The following is a 24,734-nucleotide window of genomic DNA, read 5'->3' as shown; positions in this document are numbered from 1 at the left end:
TTGTGGTGCCTCGGGGACATGGAGGCCTGTACGAAGTGTCAGGCGATGATGGGGAAGGCCTTGTGAGAGAAGAGTGGAAAATTACAGGTAGGTCGTAAATCTGACTGTAAAGCCTCTAGCGTCGAGTCGAGGTCCCGTGAGGAGAAGTCTCCTCGACGCGAAAGGCATCGGTCCAGGTCCCGAAGCGATTCCCATCGCTCGTCGTCTTCGACAAAAAAATCGAATAAACGACGCCACAGGTCCCACTCCACCTCGTCCTTGGACGAATCCCCAAAAGGATGAAATGCCCCACTAAACATTCGTTATCCGAAGAATGGGAAGCATTCAGGGTCAAAATGATGGAGGTGTTCGAGAAAGCGAAGCCTCGGTCCGCACCTTCTTCGGAAGCCGGCCGGGAGCGTCATCGCTCTGACACTCGCACGCCCTCGAGCCCGGGTGATTGAAAGAGGAAGGATAGAGAACCTTCTAGGACGCCGAGCGAGAAAAGCCGCTCGAGTCGAGTCGACCGCTCGAGGTCACTGACGCCGTCCGAGACCAAACGCACCTCGAAGGGCAAGTCTTCGAAGAGCACCTCAACGCCCTCGAAGCCGGCACCGTCGACGACAGGTATTACGTCAACGCCATTGACGCCTTTGTCGACGTCTACCCCAAAGCCCTCGGCGCCAAAGGCTCCAGTTCGGCCAAGTCAGCCAGGAAAAGGGAAAGAGAAGGCTACAAGACCTGTAATGCCTTCAGGACCCATTAATACTCCTCCTCCACCTCTCCCAGAAAAGGTTTCCAAACCTCTTCCTAGGAAGGAATTCCTCAAGTCCCTGACCTCAATCTTTGAGGAACAGGAGAAATCTGATAAGGAGAGTGTACCCTTTGGGCTGGCATATGGCGCCCCAAATGTCCCAGAATGTCTGATTTCAGAAGAAAGCAGGATGAGGGATCTGGTTGAATCACTACACAATGCAAGTGGCATTGATGCATCTCTTGAAAATGACTTTGGTAGGCCAGAACGAGGAGAGCATGCCAGTCCATCATACCGTCAGCTAATGACAAAGGTGGTAGATTACTTAGGTTGGACAAGACCACCAACCCGATTCATCCAAGATTATTTGACAGACATATTGGATCATGGTCCTACTGAAGACCCAATACTACCCTTTCACTTAGCCTTGCAAAATAGGGTGGCCAAAAATGGAGAGACTCCGGATTCTATTCCGCCAGTGAATAAATCCCTCACTTCAAAATACCGCCCTGCCAGTAGCGACCCCGGCTATCTGTCTAAACATCCCACTCCCGAGAGTTTGGTCATACAGGCAGCCACAGCTTCTAACAAACTGGCGTACCCTTCTATCCCTTCGGACAGGGACGATAAGCGTGTGGATGGCTGGGCACGGGTGGTATTTTCAGCTGGGAGTATGGCATTAAAATTAGCCAACTCCACATGTGCCTTGGCAAAGTTTTCGTACACTCTGTGGGAGTGCATTGCAGTGGCGGCGGAGCACATACCAGAAGGGGACGAAAGGGAAGGATTCCTTGCCATCGTTGGCGATGGGAAGGAGGCCAGGCAGGAATCCCTTGAATCTGGATTGGACACTGTAGATAGTGTGAGCAGGTCAATGGGCACTAGCATGGTAATGCGCAGATTTGCGTGGTTACGGAAGTCTGGTTTCGCACCAGACGTACAGAACTGCCTTCTGAACATGCCCTTTGATGGGTCTCATCTTTTTGGCAGCAAGGCTGACGAGAGCCTTGAGAGGTTGCAGACCTCAAAAGCAGCTGCAAAGTCTTTGGGGGCTGCTATTAGGCAACCTTAGCCTTTTTTCGTGCACCAGGTCAATCTTGGAGGGGACGATCCTATCGTTACTACTCCTCATATGGAAAGGCGAGAGGAATGGCCAGTCAAAGGGGCCAGAGAAAGACCACTCGCGGTGGACGAGCAAAACGTGCAAAGCCAGCTCCAGCTACAGCCTCTTTGCCATCAGCGGCTGCTGCAACCGCCACAAAACCACTTTGAGGACTTGCATCACAAGACACCTGTAGGAGGCAGGCTGTCACAGCATCTGCAAGAATGGCGAGCCATTACTTCAGATGTTTGGGCTCTAGAAATAATAGCCCAAGGTTACTGCCTTCCTTTTCTAACGCAACCTCAAAGCAATCCACTAGGGAGACACCCTTTGAAGTTTTCAGACCCCCTCCTACAGCAGGAAGTTCTAACCCTGCTGGAGAAAGGTGCTATAGAGCCAGTAGCTGCAGCGGAGAGGAACAAGGGATGGTACTCCCCGTATTTTTTGATCTCCAAAAGGGACGGAGGACTGAGACCCATAATGGACTTAAGAAACTTGAACAAGTTCCTCATAAAGGACAAGTTCAAGATGGTTACCCTTTCTCAGATCCTTCAGGCCCTTCAACTTCAGGATTGGTTGGTGTCATTGGACCTCCAGGATGCTTATTTTCATGTGCCGATTCATCTCAAGCATAGAAAATACCTGAGGTTCTAGTTGGCGACTCACACTATCAGTTTCGACTCCTGCCATTCGGATTGACCTTGGTCCCGAGGGTCTTCGCCAAACTGATGGTAGTAGTGGCAGCGCACCTCAGGAGAGGGGGGATTCACATCTACCCCTACCTAGACGATTGGTTGACCAGAGCATGTTCTGCCGAACAGGCACTGGATCACCTGAAATTCACCTGGCACTTCCTCCACAGACTGGGCTTCTCCCTCAATTTCAAGAAGTCACAAATGACACCTTCTCAACAGCTCCAGTACATAGATGCTGTATTAGACACATCCTTGGGAAAGAGCTCGCCTCCCAGGTCGAGGGCTCAAGACATTCTTCAGATGGCTTCCAAATTTGTAAATGCCCAAAATCTCCAGGTCTACGACTTCTTAAGGTTACTCGGCCTCATGGCATCATGCATCTTCCTGGTGTCGCAGGCACGTCTGAGTATGAGATCCCTTCAGTGGGCTCTAAAGACTCAATTGTCCCAGTTCTCAGGTCAAATGACAGATCTTCTCCAGATTCTGAACAAGGTTCGACAAGATCTTCTATGGTGAACATGTACAGAGAATATCCTGAAAGGAGAACTTTTTTGACATGGCTGGAGATCACAGTAGTGACGGACACCTCACTCATGGGGTGCGGAGCTCATGCCAACGATCTGACAATCAGCGGTCGTTGGTCTCCATCGGAGTCCAAACTACACATCAACCTTGTAGAGCTGAGAGCAATCAGACTAGCGCTGAAAGCTTTCCTGCCATCTGTCAGGGAACAAAATGTCCTGATAATGACAGACAACACAGTGGCCATGCATTATCTAAACAAAAGAGGAGGTGTAGGGTCACTACCTCTGTGCAGAGAGGCAATGCAGCTTTGGTATTGGGCAATTCAGGAAGGAATCTCTTTAACGGCAGTTCATCTAGCCGGGGAGGAGAATATGATGGCAGATGCTCTGAGCAGGCTGAGCAGGGTGCCCCACGAATGGGAACTGGCTCAGGAAGTCATTCAAGAGATCTTCGCCCTTTGGGGAACCCCTCAAGTAGACCTATTTGTGACCGGAATGAACCGGAAGTGCGAAAGGTATTGCTCAAGGGAATTTCCCCCGAGAGGAGCCATGGAGGACGCGTTCGTGGTGGAGTGGAATTTCCCACTATTGTACGCGTTCCCTCTGATTCCCGTCATTCCTCAGGTCATCAGGAGACTGAGACGGTTCGGGAACCGCATGATCCTAATTGCCCCAGATTGGGCCAGGAGAACGTGGTACCCGGACCTTCTAGACATGTCCATCTGTCCCCCAGTACGTCTTCCTCAGAGAGAGGACCTTCTCTCACAAATGGAGGGTCAGGTTCTCCATCCAGAGGTCAAAACGCTCAACCTTCATGCTTGGTATCTGAAAGGCTGAGATACAAGGATTGGGACCTTCCAGATGACATCATGGAGGTGTTGCTTTCAGCAAGAAAGCCAGCAACAAAGTCTCTATACCGTTGCCGTTGGAAAAAGTTTTGCAACTGGTGCAGAGAAAAGAATGTCGATCCTTTTCTATGTTCTATTCCGGAAGTACTGTCCTTCCACCTGTCCCTAGCACATACAGGTCTAAATGTGGGAACCATTAAAGGTTATCTTGCGGCGCTTTCCATCTTCAAGCACTCGTTGGAAGAATGCTCCTATTTCAAAATTCCTTTGGTAGTGCAATTCTTAAAAGGACTCACTAATGTGTTTCCTCCTTACCCATTTCAACTGCCAATTTGGGATCTCCATCTGGTCCTAAAATTCTTAATGTGTGCTCCTTTTGAGCCTTTGCACACTTGTCCATTAAGATTACTGCCATGGAAAACTGCTTTCCTTGTTGCTTTAACATCTGCAAGAAGAGTGAGCTAATTGCAGGCACTGTCTTCTGGGCCACCCTATACTGTGTTCCATAAGGACAGAGTTGTGTTGAGGGTTAAACCCTAATTTTTACCTAAAGTGGTGTCTGATTTTCATTTAAGTCAGAAAATAGTTTTACCCGCATTCTATCCTCCACCTCATCCTAGTAAGGAGGAGGAAAGATTACGCAGGTTGGATCCAAGAAGAGCTTTAAGCTTTTACATCTCTAAGCTTCCCAAGCTTAGAGTGGACAATCAACTGTTTATCGGCTACACATGAAGGAAATTGGGTCATTCGGTAACAAAGCAAACAATATCATGCTGGATTGTGCTACAGAATGCTACAGATTAGCACAAAAAGACGCACCAGAAGGTCTAAGGGCTCATTCCACCAGAGGCATCCCCTCTTAGACAGCCCTACAAAGAGGTGTTCCTATAAGGTCTATTTGTGAAGCAGCAACTTGGTCTTCACTGCATACCTTTTCAAAATTCTATAGTCTGGATGCTTCCCAGTCTAAGGAGCTGACTTTTGGTAAAGCAGTACTATATTCAGCCATCTAAGGGTATAGAAAAATCTAACCCCTCCTCAACGTATTCCTCATCGCTCTCCCAACCTACCACTCTGTAGATTTTTCCGGGTTATTGCCACTTCTCCAGCATGGGGTCTGGCATGGATTCACATGCTCATGAATATTCCCCGTCGTCAGGCTGGGAATTTTCGGTAAAGAAAAAATCAGTATCAGTTTCGTTTCTGATCTGTCTTTCTTAGTAGTAACCAATCACTGATCTCTGGGTCATACTGCCCCAGCCAATGACTGCCCTCTCCCTAAACCCCGCCTCCGGCAGTCATCCTCAGATTTTTACCGCATGCTCAAGTGTTGGGAGTCCTCGTGCTTAGCTCTCGAGATTTTTACTGCGTTTTCATGTTTTTTCTGGAGAATTTCTCATTTTTTCGGTTTAATCGAGCCTCAAGCTCCACCGTTTCTACTTCCGATAAAGGGGACCCGTTTCAGAATTCTTCTATGCCCCTCAAGGGTGCAGTTTTCGTCGAGTTTACACTTCTTGGAGGATTCCGGAAGATCTGCGGCCTACCTCAACGGACATGGCCCAGGACAAAGGGAGCTCGACGCCCGGATCCAAGCTGTTCAGGAACTGCCCTGCATGCAGATTGTATAACGTTTTCAAGGAGGACGAGCATTCGTGATGTCTCTACTGCCTCCATGGGGACAAGACGCACGTGCAGAAGGACTGTGCGTTCTGCAAGAAGCTTTCGGAACGGACCAAACAAGATCGTCGTTCCCGCCTCGCCACATGGCTGGAGAAGGGCACAGCAAGTGAGAAGGCGAAGAAGTTGTCTGAACGGGCTTCTAAGTCCTTTGAGGGCGCCCCGGCGACGGGGACCCAACAGAAGGCCAAGCACCGCGAGTCCGCGGGCTCCGGGAGCGCCGAAAAGGTCGGGCTGTTTGGTTGCCAAGCAGGGCGCTACTTCCCCGGCACGTTGGACCACGAGCCAGCGCTCTGGTTCGGGGAAGAGGAAGTCCGAGAAACTGGGTAGGCCGCTGGAGCGGACCTGGTCGATCTCGAAGGGGGAGCAAGGCGTTGACCCTCCCCCCAAGGGGAAGGCCCAGGACGCACCTAAGGTGCTGAGGGCCTTGATCCACCCGGCTAAGGCCTCTACCGAAATGGTCGCTACGACCCTGGCGGAGCCGGCTGAGACTACGCCAATGGAAACGGCCTCTGGGCCCAGAGTATCCCTGCCGCCGCGGAGGGAATCCTCTTTCCAGCCCATTGCTAAGACCCTCGTGAAGCCCACGGCTGAAAAAGAGGGGGGTGGCCGGGGGCCATTACAGACTCGGAATCAGCCTGTGAGGAGGAACTGGTGGAGACCGAGAAGGGCCTCAACGAAAGGTCCATAGGCCTCAACGAGAGGTTCGAGAAGGTTCGATCCCAGGGGACGGTCCCTGCTGACGTGATCGAAGATAGCGACGACGACCAACAGGGCCCAGTGGAGCGACCATCCCGTCCGTCGCAGCCATTGCCCGAACCCCAGGATAGCTCGGCGGTCATTTTGTTGGCAATCCAATCCTTATGTACCGAGATAAGGACGAGATTACCACACACCCCGACGGAGGCCCGTCGAGACGCCCTCCGAACAAGCGGAGGAGAGTCCACCCTGCTCCGCCCTTCGTGCCTGCGAGACCGGTGGACCCCTCATACCCCTCGTCGGGAGAGGATACGGTGATGGATACGGGGACGGACGATGACGACGGCGATGACACAGCAGATGTCCTGTCGGCACCCTGACCCCCCCCCCCCAACCCCCTGCGGGCGTCCCCAGCCGACGAGGTTGGCTTCTTTCCACACCATGATAACCAGGGCATCCGAGCTCTTCCAGCTCTGCCCTGAAGAATAGAAAAAGGAGGGGTTTCTGTACCAACGACGAGAGGCTAAGAGGAAGACGGTCCTCGCGGTGCCTTTACTCGACGACATCTGGTACAAGGGGCTTGCTGTCCTCAAGAACCCTGCCACGACACTCGCAAAGAGGGACAGGTACGAGAAGAAGTACTGAGTCCCCGATGCCGCCCCCTTGTGCCACAGGGCCCAGCCCACGCCGGACTTGGTCGTCTCGCCAGCGGCTAAGAAGAAGACAGCGGGCGCGGCGGCTTCAACTTCCACTTTCCCGCCGGACAGCGAGGGTAAGAAGTTGGACTCTATGGGACGACGAGTCATCTCGTCAGCGGCGACAACGATTAAGGCGGTCAATGCCTTAGCGATCGTGGCCCGCTACGACAGGGAGCTCTGGTACAAGATAGTTCTCCTGCTAGATTTCCTGCCTGATGACAAAAGGGCGGAGGCCCTAGAAATTCTGCAGGAGGGCGAGGTGGCGTCGGATCACGCCATTACGGTGGCAACGGACATTGCCGATACCGGATTTCGCCAACTGGGCGACGGAGTTTGCCTCCGACGACGAGGATGGCTCAAGGCGACTGACTTTCGCCAGGTCGTCCAGACCAGAGTGTTGGACATGCCGTTCGACGGCAACAACCTCTTTGGTAAGGCGGTGGATGAGTCTCTGCAGGCCATCAAGACCGACTTGGAGACAGCCCGGGCCCTTGGGGTACTTCAGCAGCGATGGCCCTTTCGGAGCCCTGGAGGCAGACAGGGTGCCTCCAAAGGATCCAGCGGTGGCTCCTCCACCTACCGCCAGGCGGCCCGCTCCTCTTCCCAGGAGGCCAAGGCGGCAAGGCCGCTTCCAAGCAAGACTGACCTGGCCGGGTTGTCGGGCCCCCACCGAAGCACCCCAGTGGGAGGCCGGCTGACGAAGTTCATCAGAGTGTGGGAGTCCATCTCCACCGATCGTTGGGTGTTGGACACCCTGGCCAACAGGCACTCGCTGGAATTTCTAAAGAAGTGCCCTCGCATTCCTCCCGTGGTCAGGAAGGAGAATCACGTCCCTCAACTGCTGTTGAAAGTGAAGGCGATGCTCAAGAAAGGTGCCATCGAGCTCGTCCCCAGGAGGCTCCGGAGCTCCGGAGTATACTCAAGGTTCTTCCTCGTCAGAAAGAAGACAGGCGGTTGGCGCTCCATCCTAGACCTGTGTCGGTTAAACAAATGCATCAAGGCGCAGAAATTCAGGATGGTCACCCTCCAGCACGTGCTGGGACAGCTGGAGGAAGGCGACTTCCTATCGTCGTTGGACCTGGAGGATGCTTACTTCCACATCCCCATTCTAAAAAGGCACAGGAAGTTCCTCAGGTTCGTGGTTCAGGGACATCACTACCAATTCAGAGCCCTACCGTTCGGATTAAAGTCGGCACCCAGGGTTTTCACCAAGTGCCTGGCACCAGTGCCGACGCGGCTGCGCCTGCAGGGGATCCACATCTACCCCTACCTGGACGACTGGCTAATCCGGGCAAGGTCAAGGGAACTCGCCGTCGATCATACGGCAAGGACCGTCCGGTTGCTCACGAAGCTGGGGTTCTCCATCAACTACCTCAAATCCCACCTGGTTCCATCGCAAGTAGCACTGTTTTTGGGGGCGAAGCTCGATACAGTGGAGCAATTGGCCTCCCCTTCAGAGGAGAGGACCAAGACCATCCTGGGCAAGGTGCGGCGCCTGTTAACCACGGACGTGGCCAGGGTGAGGTCCATCAAGTCCCTTCTCGGGATGATGTCCTCATGCATCTATCTTGTGCCCCTTTGCAGACTTCGGATGCGTCCGCTACAGGAGTTCCTCGACGCCCGCTGGTTTCAGGCAAGGGGCTGCTTCGAGGACAGGATCCCCCTCGACGAGGAGTTCCGTCCGGCGATCCTATGGTGGGGCACCCGGGCTCACCTCACGACGGGCACGGACTTTCAAACCCCGGCGTTTCAGGAGACGGTGACTACGGACACCTCTCTGGAGGGTTGGGGGGCCCACACCCGAGATCTCCACGCAAGAGGCCTTTGGCTCCCGGAGGAGAGGTCTCTTCACATCAACATCTTGGAGCTCCGTGCAGTGTTCTGGGCGCTCAAGTCGTTCCTCCCGTCCCTCAAGGACAAAGTGGTGAGGATCTTCACCGACAACACCACCAGGATGTTCTACATACGGAAGCAGGGGGGCACCAGATCCCCAGCATTATCCAAGGAGGTCCAGGATCTGTGGCACTGGGCCGTCGCCCAGGGGATGTTTCTGGTTCCCTTCCACCTGGCAGGAATAAAAAACACCATTGCCGACTCACTCAGCAGGGAGCTGCGCTCGTACCACGAGAACTGCGCCAGGGTCAAGTGGATCGACTCTTCAACGATGGGGCAAACCCCAGATCGACCTGTTCACGACGGCGACAAACTCCAAGTGCCAGATGTTCGCCAGCAGGTTCCCACAGCCGAGGAGCATGGGCGATGCTTTCTCGTTCCCTTGGGACGGCCTGTTTCTATACGCGTTCCCTCCGTTGCCGTTGCTGCTCCGCCTCATCAACCAGCTCAAGAAGTCCAGGTGCAGGATGATCCTCGTCGCACCGGCGTGGCTGAGGCAGGTCTGGTTCCTGGACCTTCTGGACTTGTCAACGTCCCCACCAGTTAGGCTGCCGGCGGAGGCAGATCTTCTCTCCAGAAAAGGAGGCGCCATTCTCCACACAGTCGCTGAACTTGCAGGCCTGGCTCCTGCAGCACTAGAGTTTGGAGGGTACGACATCCCAGCTGATTGTAGAGAGGTTCTTGCAAAGGCCAGGGCGTCCTCAACTTTCAAGTGTTACGGTCATAAATGGAAGAGGTTCTCTGTCTGGTGCCGTGCACAGAAGATTAACCCTCTGCAAATTACGGCCCCTCAAGTGCTGCCGTACCTGCTGTCGCTGGCCAAGGCTGGACTGGCTCACGCCTCCATAAAAATACATCTGGCTGCCATCTCCCGATATACCAGGACGACGGGACGGGCGTCCTTGTGGTCTCATCGCCTGGTGAAGGAATTTTTGAAGGGACTATTCCGATCATTCCCGCCGGTGAAGGCTCCTGCCCCGGCGTGGGAGCTTAATGTGGTGCTGACCAGGCTCATGGGGGCCCCATTCGAGCCTATGCATTCAGCACCTTTGAAGTTCCTGTCATGGAAGACAGCGTTCCTCGTGGCCATCACCTCTGCACGACGAGTGGGAGAGATTCAGGCCCTATCTTGCAAGCCTCCATACTTGACTTTTCATGACACGAGGGTGGTGCTGAGGACGCACCCCTCCTTTATGCCCAAGGTGCCGTCAGACTTCCACTTCAACAAGCCCTTGGTTTTGCCAGTTTTCTTCCTGTCGCCTTCGTCGCCGGCCGAGAGGACTTTGCACTCGCTGGATGTAGCTAGAGCGCTGAAGTTCTACGTGGACTGCACAAACAGTTTTCGGAAAACGTCACAACTATTTGTGAACTTTGGGTCTGTGAATCAAGGGAAGGCTCTCTCGAAAACTTCCATTTCCAGATGGCTCTCCGGCTGCATCATGCATTGCCACCGGTTGGCAAACCGACCGCTGCCCGGCCGTCCGAGAGCCCATTCGACCAGAGCGATCGCTGCCACCACGGCGTTCCTGTCTGGTGTGCCCCTGCTGGACATCTGCAGGGCTGCTACGTGGAGGTCTACGCACACCTTCATGAGATTCTACTGCGTCGATCGGGACTCCAGGGAGGAGTCCAGGGTCGGCCAAGCAGTGCTGCGCAACCTGGTCGCTTAAGGTGAGCCTGGTGAGGAGGTAAGAGATGCTTAATGTTGAGTTGTTGTATTGCTTAATGTTGAGCCTGTTGCCACTTCCCGTGGTTGTGCATGTGTATACTGCTATGTATTCTTTGATTCATGAGCATGTGAATCCATGCCAGACCCCATGCTGGAGAAGGAACAAGTTACTTACCTGTAACTGTTGTTCTACAGCATGGGTCTGCCATGGATTCACATGCGAACCCTCCCACCTACCCCTCTGCGGCTCTTCACTTGGTCATACTGCCACTTGGCGTGCTACCAAATCTGAAGATGACTGCCGGAGGCGGGGCTTAGGGAGAGGGCAGTCATTGGCTGGGGCAGTATGACCCAGAGATCAGTGATTGGTTACTACTAAGACAGACAGATCAGAAACTGATACTGATTTTTTCTTTACCGAGGATTCCCAGCCTGACGACGGGGAATATTCATGAGCATGTGAATCCATGCCAGACCCATGCTGGAGAACAACAGTTACAGCTAAGTAACTTGTTCCTTCAACTCTCGCAAGGCGAATACCTGTCTGCCTGCACAATCTACACAGTGCAAAATCAATAGTGAAGGGGGAAAAACAGAACTGAGGCCAACGGGCGCCGCGCGTGCTACTTATACACCCGATGTCATCCTCGACGGAGGCCTTTGAGGGACCATCGACTCGACGACATCGACGCACGGCGCCTTCTGCCGAAGTTTTTTTTCCGAAGCAGGTAAAGCTGGATGGAATACATCTAAGATGAGGAATACGTTGGAAGAACATCCAATCGAAAGAACGTTACCAGTTGGTAAGTAAGTTGTTCTTTGCCATGTAATAGTCTATGAGAAAAAATATACCTTAGGAACCAGAAGACATATCCATTGGCGTATTGTACCTAGAGAAATTCTCATTTTTTGTTACTGCACATAGGATGAGAAATCCACAACAGAATACTGTTGCAAGGAAATTGCTGGATCGAAAAATGTAAGGAAAAATAGTCTATAGTTTTCTGTGTGAAGAAATAAATCCTTCCAGTAACGTATACTAAAAGGAATGCTCTACCAGATGTTTTAGTAGGAAAATACTTATACTAGAACATTAAATATGTCCCATGGAATAATGTACTACTCTAACAGAAGAATGATAATATTGAGAAAAAGTGTGCCCCCCCCTTATGGGCTGTTGCGCAGTTTATAAGGTTCGGGGTATGTTTTCGTTGTACTCGCCCTAGAACTCTACTGCAAATTGTTTTGGCTTTCATAACTTTTTTTTTAATACCATGTACATGGAGAAAAATGTCCATTAGCAATGAAATGCTGCGAGAGCCTTCGACTACTGTATCTGTTTTTGGATATTGTCTAGGATATAATCCTTTCTGTCTAATTCCCTTCAGAACCTTTTGCAAGTAGAAGGTAACCGTCTACCTAAAACCCCTCGAACCCGTTAACTTGAGGTATTCCTATGAACGTTTGTATTACCCTATTGATAATGGTATTACTGCACTACATGTCGCAGGTGTAGGAAAATGAGCCAAACCGATGTGCGTTATCTGTAAACAAAATATTGCGCCAGTATATTGCTTCCCAAGTCTCAATCAGTTGAACACCTATGAATAAACAACACAATATAAAGAGAAATGTTGCAGAAGGGGCATATACTCATACAACTGCACACACAACACAAGCTGTTATCACCCTTCTGGCTGCACACACACGGCACAGGTTAGCAGAACATTTTGCCTTTCATCGTTTGCGCTTGTCAGAAAGGAAGTGAGTTTGTGGGCTCCACATTCAGAGCCTCAGAAATTACGTCATTAATCACAGCACTTGGAACTATACCACCTAAACGTCAATAATATAATATACATGTTATATAAAAATATAAAGACGTCCCAGGCGTTCATGATTCTTTTGGCCATTGGCGGAGTGACCTTTTAGTGCAGTGATGGTAAAGCAACTCAAACACCATCCCAGCCTGCATATTACCAAAACATGAACCCCTTTTAAAAACCAGTGTATTATTGTTCCAGAGCAGAATGTATCTGTACACAAACTGTTTTGACAGTTGCAATTGACTACTGTCCGGTGCATAATGTACCCAAATATTATGTTTTGTACGCAGTCATTTTTGGCACCTTTTAGCTTTGTACTATCCGGACTACATACACCATGTATGTGTTCCTTTCATATTTTGTATGTCTTGTGACGGAACCAATTCTGCTTGCCAACATTTGTGGCACTTGTGATCAGGATGCCATACTTCTGACGATGTCCCTTGGTCAATCGGAAATGGCAATGAGCAGGTTTACATTGCCTATGCATGTCCCCTGTGAGAAACGTGTGGCCAAGTATCACACGAAGTATACAATCTCCAAACCGAATTGCAGACTTGAAGGATTTAATGTTTTCCTCCCAAAATAATGGATAATTTCTATGCTCAAGTCCTGCAATTTAACCAAATAACTCTAAAATAGAGCCTTATGTTCTTATTTTTCAGACAACTTTAGATACACGTGTGACATTTGTGGCAAAAAATACAAATATTACAGCTGTTTTCAAGAACACAGGGACTTGCATGCCGTGGATGGTAAGTACTCGACTCTCACTTCAACTTGTATGCTTTATTGTTTGTGGGGCTTAGAATATGCAATATAACGCAAAGCATGATTTGAAGTTGGCCTTTTTGTTGCACATTTCAAATCTGTGCTTTTGCAGTTCTGCACCGGGTCCTTTAAGTAGCACAACCCAATTATTTACGTTTTTCACTACTAACCCATAATTCAAAATCAAATTTGAGCTTTGTTGAATCCCTTTACTCTCCTATAGCCTTTGCTTGCCAATGTGCTTCCCCTTTGTGATTACAAGTTTTAAAAAGATAAGCGACTAAAGTTACTGAATGTTATGGCATGCGTATCATTGCAATATCAGGCATGTATCCCTATTGGCAAACATGTTTTTCAAAGAAACATAACTATTGTTTATGTTAAAGCTGTCCCTTTACCATATGTTCTTATAAATAATGAAAAAATGTCCCACTGGTTAATATAGTGGTATAGTCTAAGGGTTGCGAACTTGCGACTTATGTAAGAATGAATAGATGGTCAGCCGATGCTATAATTTCAATTTGAGAAATATTGATTTTTAGCCAGTGATTTAAAGCCCACTAAATAGTGCACCTTTTTTTGCAAGACAACCACAACTTGAATGCCCCAATTGAACGTAATCCATATTGCTGCTACTTTTTTTCTTTGTGCCAGACATCAATAATGCAGGCTTGTGCTATGCATAGTTTTACTTTTTCCCCAGCACTCTTAGAGATTAAAGACCCCTTTCAAACTTGTTTAAACAATTACAAAATTCAACTCGAGGTGTGCATATTTGGCAAACGAACGTATTATGTGAATTGTATTAAATTTAAAAATGTTAAGTTGGCAAATAGTCTGTTCTCAGCTTTTGCCTTTTCTGAGAAATATGTCACAATCATGGCTGCATTAGGACATGTATCCCCTAGAGCTCGGAAAGCTGCAATCGGCTATTTGAAAAACATATTATGGGCATCTTTAAGTTACGGTGCACTCAATATGAGACGGTGCTTTGCAGTAATTAATGAAAAACATCAGGCTAGCACTAAAAGCTACTTGTACGAAGTATATTTTTGCTGCAGTAATTGAAAAGAAATGGCATAAGCTTTGGTTCACCGTATTACCAATGTTGCCACTGAAAGTGGATTACTCTTGCAGTCCAGAAGGATTGTTGAATGCATAGTGTTCACTTTACAGCACCCAGTGTAAGTAGGTGACTGGTTGACCCGCAGAGGGAATTCAGTTGTGTACAGTGAAATCAAGCTTATCTTTGCTTCCTCCTCAGTAATGCACCCTGTTTATAATTAAGATTCTGTCTTGAGCCTGTCAACTGAATCAGAGAGGCACACCAAGTCCACTTATTTCGGGTTCTGAAAAAGCTTACATTCTCTGCAATGCAGAATTCCTCCCAGACCTCCTTGGCTACAATGACGCCCCCAGCATTCAGTGGTAAAGTTGTTCTCAACTGTGTTGGAACATAACGCACGCAATCGTTAGAACACAGTCCTACAATTCAGTATATGAGCGGGTTTGATACACCGATTCACTGCAACTGTACTAATGTACCACCCGAAAGAGTGACTTTGGGAACAGTTTCTACGAATTACTGTTCACCAAGATGGAGGTTTTTTGAGCCGTTGACTGCTGTTCATCCCATAGGGGGATGTCTAAAGTTACCCCACCCCATTAAATATTCCCATAAAATGATGACCAGTGAATTTGACAAAGGAAAGGGAAAGCTAGATCATGCAGACTGATTGCACTGGTCAAATAAATCTATGTCTCTTAATAGGCCTGTTTTGTGCCGTCTGCACTTTTGAAGGTTTACAGCTTTTCTAGTTGCAGAACAGCCATCTCTTTAGGGTTTAAGTAATGATTTTTCCCTGCACTTTCATTTTTCTCCACAGTTTGTTGGCTAATTTCAAGGCAACAAATTGGATGTTTTTTGAGTGCATTTTCGGTAGGTACTGGTAACGTGGCAATCATTTGAAATGGTATTTGGGCCTCAGATGATGTCTCTATGAAGAAATGTGACATTTAATTGTTTTGACTTATTTAGTCGCTTATCCCTCCCACATGTTGAACAAGTATTCCTCAAAAGCAGCACAAATTACATTTTCTAGTAAAAATGTTGCTTTGTGTGCATGCGTTGCTCCATAAACAGTCCACAATATGGATGTATCTGACAATCTGCTACCACAGTGTCAGGCACAGTATTCCTGGTCCATGTTGTCACATTGTTTTGTGAAGTAAAATTGAAAATGTAGATGGTGATATTCTCAAAATCCATAAGTAGAAAGGCAGAAGAAAAAACGAAAACCTATTTTCGCTCATCAAACTCCCATGCCTATTGTACAAGTCATGCATAAGGACATACATATAGATAGCAATGGATGAAAATGAGGGAGAAAGTTGCTAGATAGCCTCACTGGAGATCCATGTTCATTGCTGTATGGTGGAGTGCCATAGGTATTCAATGACATCAGATGAATTTTACAGCACTAGATAGTCATGTTATCTATTCAGATATCTATCCAAAAAAAGATACAGATTCAAACAGTAAAAGTATAAAGCATAATTAATATTTATAAAATAAATACAAAATCTATTATCCCCATGTAATAAATAGATTCATAGGTTTAGCGCTAAACAGTTTAACTGGAAACACTAAAAGACATGTCTAGAACCTACCCTTGCAAGTTAGGGTTGTGGATGAAAGCTAGATAGTATGATTGGGATATATAATGCCCGTTTATTATCAATGCTAGATAAAAGCCTCTTCCAAATAAACATGACATTTGGCAAAAATTGCAGCAGGGATTACGAAACAGGAGGGAATTACCCCTAAGAAGGTAAATGAACATCAATTTACACTGCTTAATGCCACTCGGTCTTAGTGAGGGGGTAAGGTATTTTCTCCTTGGGCCCTATATTTCTCACAAAAAAAGATGGCGTGATAAGCTGTGTCAGGTATGTTTACACAAAACAAGCAGGTGGGAACTATACATGCCACACCGTTCATGTGAAAGTTGTACATTGCAAGTAAATAATTTAATCCGAGTTTGGTAATCCGGCTCCTATCTGACAAATAGGGGCTTCACGTCAAATATAGTTGTGGCCAGAATCAACTGGGATTTCCCTAATAGCCTGATTTAAAAAAAAAAATCCATCTCGTGATCTTCCCTGCAGAGTTCCATCTGTTTTTGGCATTATGCAGCATTAAATAAGCACACTTTTTTTTCGAACCTCGGTTTTAAAGGACCATGGCATTCAGTGCGTATTTATCTCAGGAACCTAAACATTACATTTAACAAATTAGTCGGAAAGGCTATGAACCCCCACATTTTGCACACGTCACTCTTTCCTTTCTTAGTCTTCCTATGGAGCTATTGTATAATATGATCATTTCACATAACCTATCAGTAGAATTTGCACTTCCCCACAATTATTTAATTTGAACGTAACAAGATCATTTCTGAAAATATACTTCCAATTGGACAGACCTGTAGGCAAAATGTAATCGCTTCAACTCTACCGGGAACAAAATTGAAGCAGCTGAATTCATTAGAACTTCCTCTGATAACTCTGTAGCTGCATGTTATTCACAAAACACAAATTCCCAGCCCATTGGCAAGTTCAAGTCTTGGTTATGAAATATGTATAATGGGGAGGTTTCAGATATTTATTGCCCATTGTTGCTCTATCATTTAAGTTACTTTTCTTTCATCCCTGTTAATATTCCAAAAGAATGTTTGACTATTTGTGCGCACTATAACACCATCATATTTCACATATAATTTAAGTGCAGGTTGTACAGTTTGGGGTAATTGTTCTAGTACTCCTCTAAGCACATCACAAGAAAGAGAGGCAATTCTTGAAAATCTTAACTTGTATTCTTTTTGTTTGTTTTTCCCCCCTTCTATTCTGAATTAGTTTTTAGTGTGGAGGGGGCCCCAGAGAATCGGTCAGGTAAGCTGGCAGCGTTTGTATGAATTGCTTTATGAAATGCAGCATTAAAGACACAAATAATTGTTTGGCACATGACATGTAGGATGAAGCAAAGCCTACATAACCTTGTTGAACATCCAGGATTCTGTGTCCATAAGCTTTGCGTGCGTGTGAGGGGGTTCGGGCGGTGTTCATTTATGCCTTATTGTTGCAAACAGCATACATAGCTAGTCAGATTATTTACATCACTTGTCATACTGCTAAAAATAGCATTTCGAAGGGATTGTGTCCTCCGACATACATCCCAGCTTGCTGGCCTCTGAAATATTTTCAGTAGAGGGCGCTGCGCGTCGACATCCCTCGAGCTGGTGTCCCTCGACAGCCTCCGTCTCGGTGCCGACGTCATCGTGCGTATAAATAGACTCACGCAGCAACCGTTGCTCAGTTCCGTTTTTCCGCGCTTCGTGGGCCTCGGAATTGTGTTGCTCAGTTCTTTCTTCAAGAAGATTCAACTTATTCTTCGAACATATCATCTTAATTCGATGGCTTCCTCATCCGAACCGTCAACCCCACGGTCCGGCTTCAAAAAGTGTCGTGATTGCGGGAAGAAAATTTCATTGACGGATCCTCACAGGATCTGTTCGTGGTGCCTGGGATTGGAGCATCACTGTTCGGAATGCGAGGACTGTATGTCCATGACGGCGAAAGCCTTGAAGGAGCGTAAGGGGAAGCTAGAAAGAGGTAAGACTCTTAAAACTTCTACTCCTTCGAAAGTTTCTTCGGCAGAGTCGAGACATTCGTCTCCTCGCCGTCACAGGAAACATTCGTATTCAAGGTCTCAAAGCGGTTCCCATCAGTCTTCGAGATCGAAACACTCTAAGAAGAGCGTCGTAGATCTCCCTCTTCTTCGTCTTCTTCTGTCTCCCTGGAAAGGGTCACCTGCCCCACGAAACACAGCTCTCCAGCTAACTGGGAGGAATTTCATATGAAAATGCTTAGTGTCTTCGAGAAAGCGGCCCGACCCCCTCGGAGACGGCTAAAGGTGATACCATGGGTGAAAGACCCGAAAAATCAAAACGCTACGAGTCGTTGCACCCGGCGAAAGAAACTAACCGAGAGCGTCATGAACCCTCGAGTAACGGCAGTAAATCTGCGCCATCGTCGAAGGTTTCTTCGACTCATAAATCTGCGTCATCGACGCCTTTGTCGAAGGGTCCGTTGACGCATAAATCAGTTGCATCGATACCGTCTTTGACGCCACTGTCGACTCCGATAAAAGACAGACCTACAACTGTCACTACATCTCAGACAGTAGAGGTGTCGAGGACTTCGACCATGACCTCGAGGATGCCATCGACAACTTCAACGACTCCGAGTAGGATTCTGATCCTCTCGAGTACTTCGAGGTCTCTCCAAACTTTTTCGACGCCCATTTCGGGTTTGTCGAAGCCTTTGACTTCCACATCGACAAATTCTACGTTTTCTCAACCGGAGACAACCAATTTGGCCCCTTCTGCCCTAGAAATGGGTTTTAAACCATATCCTTGGTCTGATTACTTTAGAGCTTTGTCCTCTATATATGAGGAAGGGGAGGATTCTGACCATGAGAGACCTTTTGGTTTACAAAGGACCACAACATGCATAGCAGAGGAATTTATCTCTGAAGACAACAGGTTAAAAGATCTTCAAGACTGTTTACATGAGGCAAGTGGTTTAGATACTTCTTCAGAAGTAGGGTTTGCTAAACCAGGTCCCGGGGAGCATGCTGAGACCCCTTATAGGGTTCTGATGGCTAGAATGATAGAATTCATGGGGTGGTCTACACCTACACCTTCTTTTCAGCAGGATGACATTACTGACATTTTAGTTAAAGGTCCACAGGAAGATCTTGTTGTTCCTTTTCATACTGCTCTGCAAAGAAAGATCTATGCTAATTGGGAAACTCCTGAAGTTATCCCTGCAGTTAACAAGAAACTATCTGCAAAATACAGGGTATCTGTTACAGATACTGAATACTTGAGCAAACATCCAACTCCAGAGAGTTTGGTTGTACAGGCAGCAACTTCATCAAATAATAGATCTGCATACCCTACTATTCCACAGGACAGGGATGATAAAAGGTTTGATGCTATGTCAAAAAAAGTATTTTCGGCATGTAGCATGGCGCTTAAATCTATTAACGCCACTTGCACGCTTTCAAGATTCAGCCATACACTTTGGGAGTGTGCTTCATCTGCGGCTGACTGTCTCCCAGAAGGAGAGGAAAGGGAAGCATTTTTAAACATCATCAAAGATGGGAAAGATGCAATGTGCGAGTCCCTTCAAACAGGCATTGATTCTGCTGACAGTATCAGCAGGGCCATGGCGGCAAGTACCACAATCCACAGATTTGCCGTGGTTGCGGAAGTCTAGTTTTGCTCCAGATGTACAAGCCAGACTTTTCAACATGTCCTTTGACGACCCTTCTTTATTTGGTAAGAAGGCTGATGACAGCCTGGAGAAGTTACACACATCCAAGGCAGCAGCGAAATCTCTTGGGGCTGCAATCCAACAGACTCTGAATCGCTCCTCAGGAACCTCCTGGAGGGGTAGGACCTTTCGCTTTTACTCTGCATTCGGAAAAGGCAGAGGACAGCCAGCTCAAAGGGGCCAGAAACGATTCACCCGTGGTGGATGGGTTAAAGGTACAAAAATCGCAGGAGCAGGTGCCACTTTACCCTCAGCATCTGCTTCAGCCGCTTCTAAACCCCTCTGAGGGCTCCCCTCACAAGACACCAGTAGGGGGCAGGTTAACTCAACATCTGGCAGAATGGCAGGCTATTACGTCAGATGCTTGGGCATTGGAGACAGTTGCCCAAGGTTACTGCCTGCCTTTTCTACACACCCCTCAGTCATCCACCGGGGAACAACTCTTTGAAGTTTCCAGATCCGTTCCTTATGCAGGAAATTCTAGACCTGCTAGAGAAAGGTGCCATAGAACCGGTACCTGCCTGGATGCCATTAAGGCATTTGATTCGATATATTGGGAGTGGCTCGTATCGGTTCTAGAAACTTTCGGCTTCGGCCCGGGGTTCATTAGGTGGGTCAGGATTCTTTACACAGAACCCAAGGCCAGAGTGAAAACCGGAAAATATATATCTGACGCCTGGGACATATGCAGGGGTACTAGACAGGGATGCCCACTATCCCCCATGCTCTATGTATTAGGACTAGAACCTATTGCCATCTATTTTCGGAAATAATTTTTTGACGCCGGGATACGCTTGGGGGGAGAGGATCACATCATCTCACTTTATGCAGACGACGTACTACTGTACGTCAGGGACCCACACAACAACGTACCCACAATGCTGGACGTCTTAGACAATTTTGCAAAGTTCTCAGGTATACAATTTAACAAGGCAAAGTCCTGCCTCTTCCCTCTGGCGGGCCTCAGGAACAAGGACATACCGGAACTCCCATCCCTAGGGGTACAATGGGAGGTCACCACATTCAAATACCTGGGAATACACGTAATGCACACCCCGGCATTGACGCACGAACACAATACGAAAGCAGCAATCCCTGCCTTGAGAAAATCCATGAACTTTTGGGCAAAACTCCCCCTGTCCATGATGGGTAGAGCCTCAATAATTAAAATGATTGTCCTTCCCAGATTTCTGTACAAGTTCCAAAACATACACTACTATATCAACGCTTCCTTCTTTCGCCTCCTAGAAGGGATACTTCGAGATTTCCTATGGGGGAAAGGGAGGCGCAAGATAGCACTCACCACCTTGGTCCTCCCGGTCAGCCAGGGGGGGATCCAACTCCCAAACTTGGAAAAATATTACTTGGCAGCACAACTTAGTTTTGTGTCCAAGTGGTTGGCTGATGACGCCACATCTTAAACTCCCCTGCTCCAGTCCTTGACCTCCCCGATCCATTTGAGGGAACTTATCTGGGCCCCCAGTCACCTGATGCAAAATGCCCCCTTTATGGCAGCCCTAGAGCGAAAAGTTTGGCGCAGAGCAGAGACACTCGCCCACGCAAGACACCAGTACTCCCCAGACATACCGCTGATTTCGGACCTATGCAGATCTGACTCGGACCTACAACACCTCAGATACTGGGAAGGGAAAGGGATATATACATGGGGGGACCTATACGCTGATGGCACCTTCAAGGAATTTGAAAGGCTACGCGAAGAAGCTGGAGTGCCTACGGGCCAGTTTCTTTGGTATCACAGGATACGAACTACAACACGAAATAAGTGGGCAATATGGCCGGAGGAACCGGAATCAAACCCCCTAATTACACTATTGTATAACCTAGGCGAAGGGGGGAAACCAGTGTCCCAGATCTACGCTCAACTAAGTGACATCCCTAACCCACGTAGTGCCGATCTGAAAAGCAGATGGGAAACGGACTTGGGCCGGGAGATAACAAGTGGAGAGTGGGAGAGGGCCCTAGCGCATCCTAAAACAGTCTCCAGGAACCACAGATTTAAACAAATTCAACTGAACCTCCTACATCGAACATACTTAACCCCATCCAGGCTGGCGAAGCTCACCAAATCGCCGCAATCTCACTGCACCTGGTGCGGGGCGAACAATGCGGACCTGATCCATCTGTTTTGGGCGTGCACCAAAACACAAGCCCTATGGACCGCTGTACAGCAGACAAGCGAGAAAGCTGGGTCGACTAGGTACAAATGGACTCCAGACGAATGCCTACTAGGAACATACCCCAGGCCAGCCAAACTTAAGCACCTAGTCAAATTAATGGATGATATGTGCATACTGGCAAAAAGAACCATTGCAATGTCCTGGAAAAAACCCGCAGGACCCCAACAAAAAATATGGAACAGGGAATTGGAACGCTGGACACAGGCTGAAACAAAGGCATGGGAAGACAGCGTAGCTAGATCGACGGATGCCTCGAGCATGACCCTAGCGGCCTGGAAAGAACTAATAGGATCCCTGTCTCATCCCTCGGATGACAAGCCCCCATGAAAGGAATAAGCCCACGGCACACAGCCCTACGACCAATGTCATTGAACCCCAAGAGCAACCGACCTTCACCTTACTAGGTTCCTACAAGCTCAAACCCCCTCTCCCCTCCTAACACCGGCTAACCTGACCCCCCCGTAAACTGGCAATCCGGCCCACCGTAACGATCGGAACACTTGAATTGTTAATTTGTTAATGTTAATGTTCTCTCACGGAATCCACACCATCCTTTAACAATGCACATTTATATGTTAAGCTACTGTAATAACATTGATAAATGTCAATAAACAAATTTAAAAATAAATAGAACCGGTACCTGCAGCGGAGAGGAACAAGGGTTGGTGTTCCCCCTACTTCCTAGTACCGAAGAAGGACGGAGGACTGAGACCCATCTTGGACTTACGAGAATTGAACAAATTCCACAGGAAGGACAAGTTCAAGATGGTAACTCTCTCTCAGATCCTTCAGGCCCTCCAGCTTCAGGACTGGTTGGTATCTCTAGACCTTCAGGATGCTTATTTCCATGTGCCAATCCATCTCAAACACAGGAAATACCTGAGGTTCGCAATTGGCAACTCTCACTATAAATTTCGAGTTCTGCCATTTGGGCTGACCTCCACCCAAGGGTCTTCACCAAGCTAATGTCGGTAGTGGCTGCAAGTCTAAGGAGGGAAGGGATACACGTCTACCCCTACCTGGACGATTGGTTGATCAGAGCAGTATCTTCGGAACAAGCTCAGATCCAGCTAGATTATGTCTGCCACTTTCTTCACAAACTGGGCTTCTCCCTCAACTTAAAGAAGTGACTGATGATACCATCACAGAGACTCCAGTTCATTGGAGCGTTCCTGGACACTTCCCTGTGGAAAGCCTCGCCACCAGAGGTGAGGGCTCAAGATATTCTGCAGATGGTCACCAAGTTTCAAAATGCCCAACGTCTTCCAGCCTTCGACTTTTTGAGGTTGCTAGGCCTCATGGCATCCTACATCTTCCTAGTGCCAGAGGCTCGCCTGAGAATGAGATCCCTCCAGTGGGCACTAAGAACCCAATGGTCGCAATTCTCAGGAAGAATGTCAGATCGCCTTCAAGTCCCGGATAGAGTGGCTTGAGACCTTCAGTGGCGGGCCTGTCGGGAGAACATTTTGAAAGGAGAACTGTTTTGGCAACCATGGCCGGAGATAACAGTAGTCACGGATGCCTCATTCACAGGGTGGGGAGCCCATGCCAACGACTTGACCATCAGCGGTCGTTGGTCTCCATCGGAGTCCAGACTACATATCAACCTGTTGGAGCTGAGAGCAATCAAGCTAGCGATGAAGGCTTTTCTGCTATCTGTACAGGGGAAAAATGTCCTAATAATGACGGACAACACAGTGGCCATGCACTACCTCAACAAAAGAGGAGGCGTAGGATCACTGCCACTGTGCAGAGAGGCGATGCAGCTCGGGTTTTGGGCAATTCAAGAAGGAATCTCTCTATCGGCAGTTCACTTAGCCGGAGAGAAGAACTTGACAGCAGACGCTCTGAGCAGGCAGAGCACAGTCTTCCACGAGTGGGAGCTAGCTCAGGAAGTCCTTCAAGAGATCTTCGTCCTTTGGGGAACCCCTGAAGTGGATCTGTTCGCCAACAGTATCAACAGGAAGTGCGATCAGTTTTGTTCAAGGGAATTTCCCCCGAGAGGAGCTCTAGGGGACACGTTCGTAGTAGACTGGGAGTTTCCACGTCTATACGCATTTCCTCCAGTCCCTGTCATTCTTCAGATGATCAGGAGGTTGCTAAGATTCCGGAAGACTATGATCCTAATTGCCCCGGATTGGGCAAGGAGAACGTGGTACCAGGACCTTCAGGACATGTCCATCTGCCCTCCGATTTGTCTTCCGCAAAGAGAGGATCTTCTCTCGCAGAAGGGAGGTCAGTTTCTCCATCCAGACATCAGAACCCTCAACCTTCACGCTTGGTTTCTGAAAGGTTGAGATACAAGGATTGGGACCTCCCGGATGACGTCATGGAGGTGTTGCTTTCAGCTAGAAGGCCAGCAACAAAGACTTTATACCGCTGCCGTTGGAACAGATTTTGCAGCTGGTGTAGAGAAAAGAATATCAAACCCTTTTCATGCAGTACACCAATGGGGTTATCCTTATTGCTCTATTTGGTGAATTCAGGTCTTCAAGTTGGTACGATCAAGGGCTACCTCGCAGCATTGTCAATCTTTAAGCGCACTGCGGAGGAGCCATCATATTTCAAATTACCCCTAGTAATCCAATTCCTGAAAGGGTTAACTAATGTCTATCTCCCAAAGCCGTTCCAAGTTCTCTTAAATTTTCTGATGGGTACTCCTTTTGAACCACTCCATTCTTGTTCATTAAGATTTCTCACCCTTAAAACAGTCTTCCTAGTGGCTCTAACATCTGCCAGAAGAGTGAGCGAATTACAAGCTCTATCTTGCAAACCTCCTCATACAATTTTTCACAAAGACAAAGTTGTCTTACAAGTGAAGCCTAATTTCCTCCCAAAGGTGGTCTCTGAATTCCACATCACTCAGAAAATAACTTTACCTTCATTTTATCCTCCTCCCCATCCAGGGAAAGAGGAAGAGAGGATACATAGGCTGGATCCAAGGTGTTCCTTGAGTGTCATGATCTCTGCTTCCAAAAGGTCAGGGTTTTCCCAACTCCCTTGGA

The 24,734-nt window shown here is 48.2% G+C and overlaps 1 protein-coding gene across 6 annotated transcripts in view; it reads left to right on the top strand.

Annotated features, from left to right (window-relative positions):
- Positions 1–24,734, top strand: part of ZNF618 (zinc finger protein 618) — a 2,057,359-nt gene that overhangs the window by 1,058,482 nt on the left and 974,143 nt on the right. For all 6 annotated transcript variants that reach the window (XM_069609870.1, XM_069609868.1, XM_069609871.1 and 3 more), the window contains 2 exons: positions 13,030–13,119; positions 17,048–17,083. In XM_069609870.1, the coding sequence (XP_069465971.1) occupies positions 13,030–13,119; positions 17,048–17,083 (126 nt within the window). The remainder of the gene's footprint in view (positions 1–13,029; positions 13,120–17,047; positions 17,084–24,734) is intronic.

Source organism: Ambystoma mexicanum, chromosome 8 (genome assembly GCF_040938575.1).
Source record: "Ambystoma mexicanum isolate Mex_15411 chromosome 8, UKY_AmexF1_1, whole genome shotgun sequence".
NCBI classification, from domain to species: domain Eukaryota; kingdom Metazoa; phylum Chordata; class Amphibia; order Caudata; family Ambystomatidae; genus Ambystoma; species Ambystoma mexicanum.
Note: the sequence above shows the minus strand (reverse complement) of the source record. Positions and strands in the feature narration are given on the sequence as shown.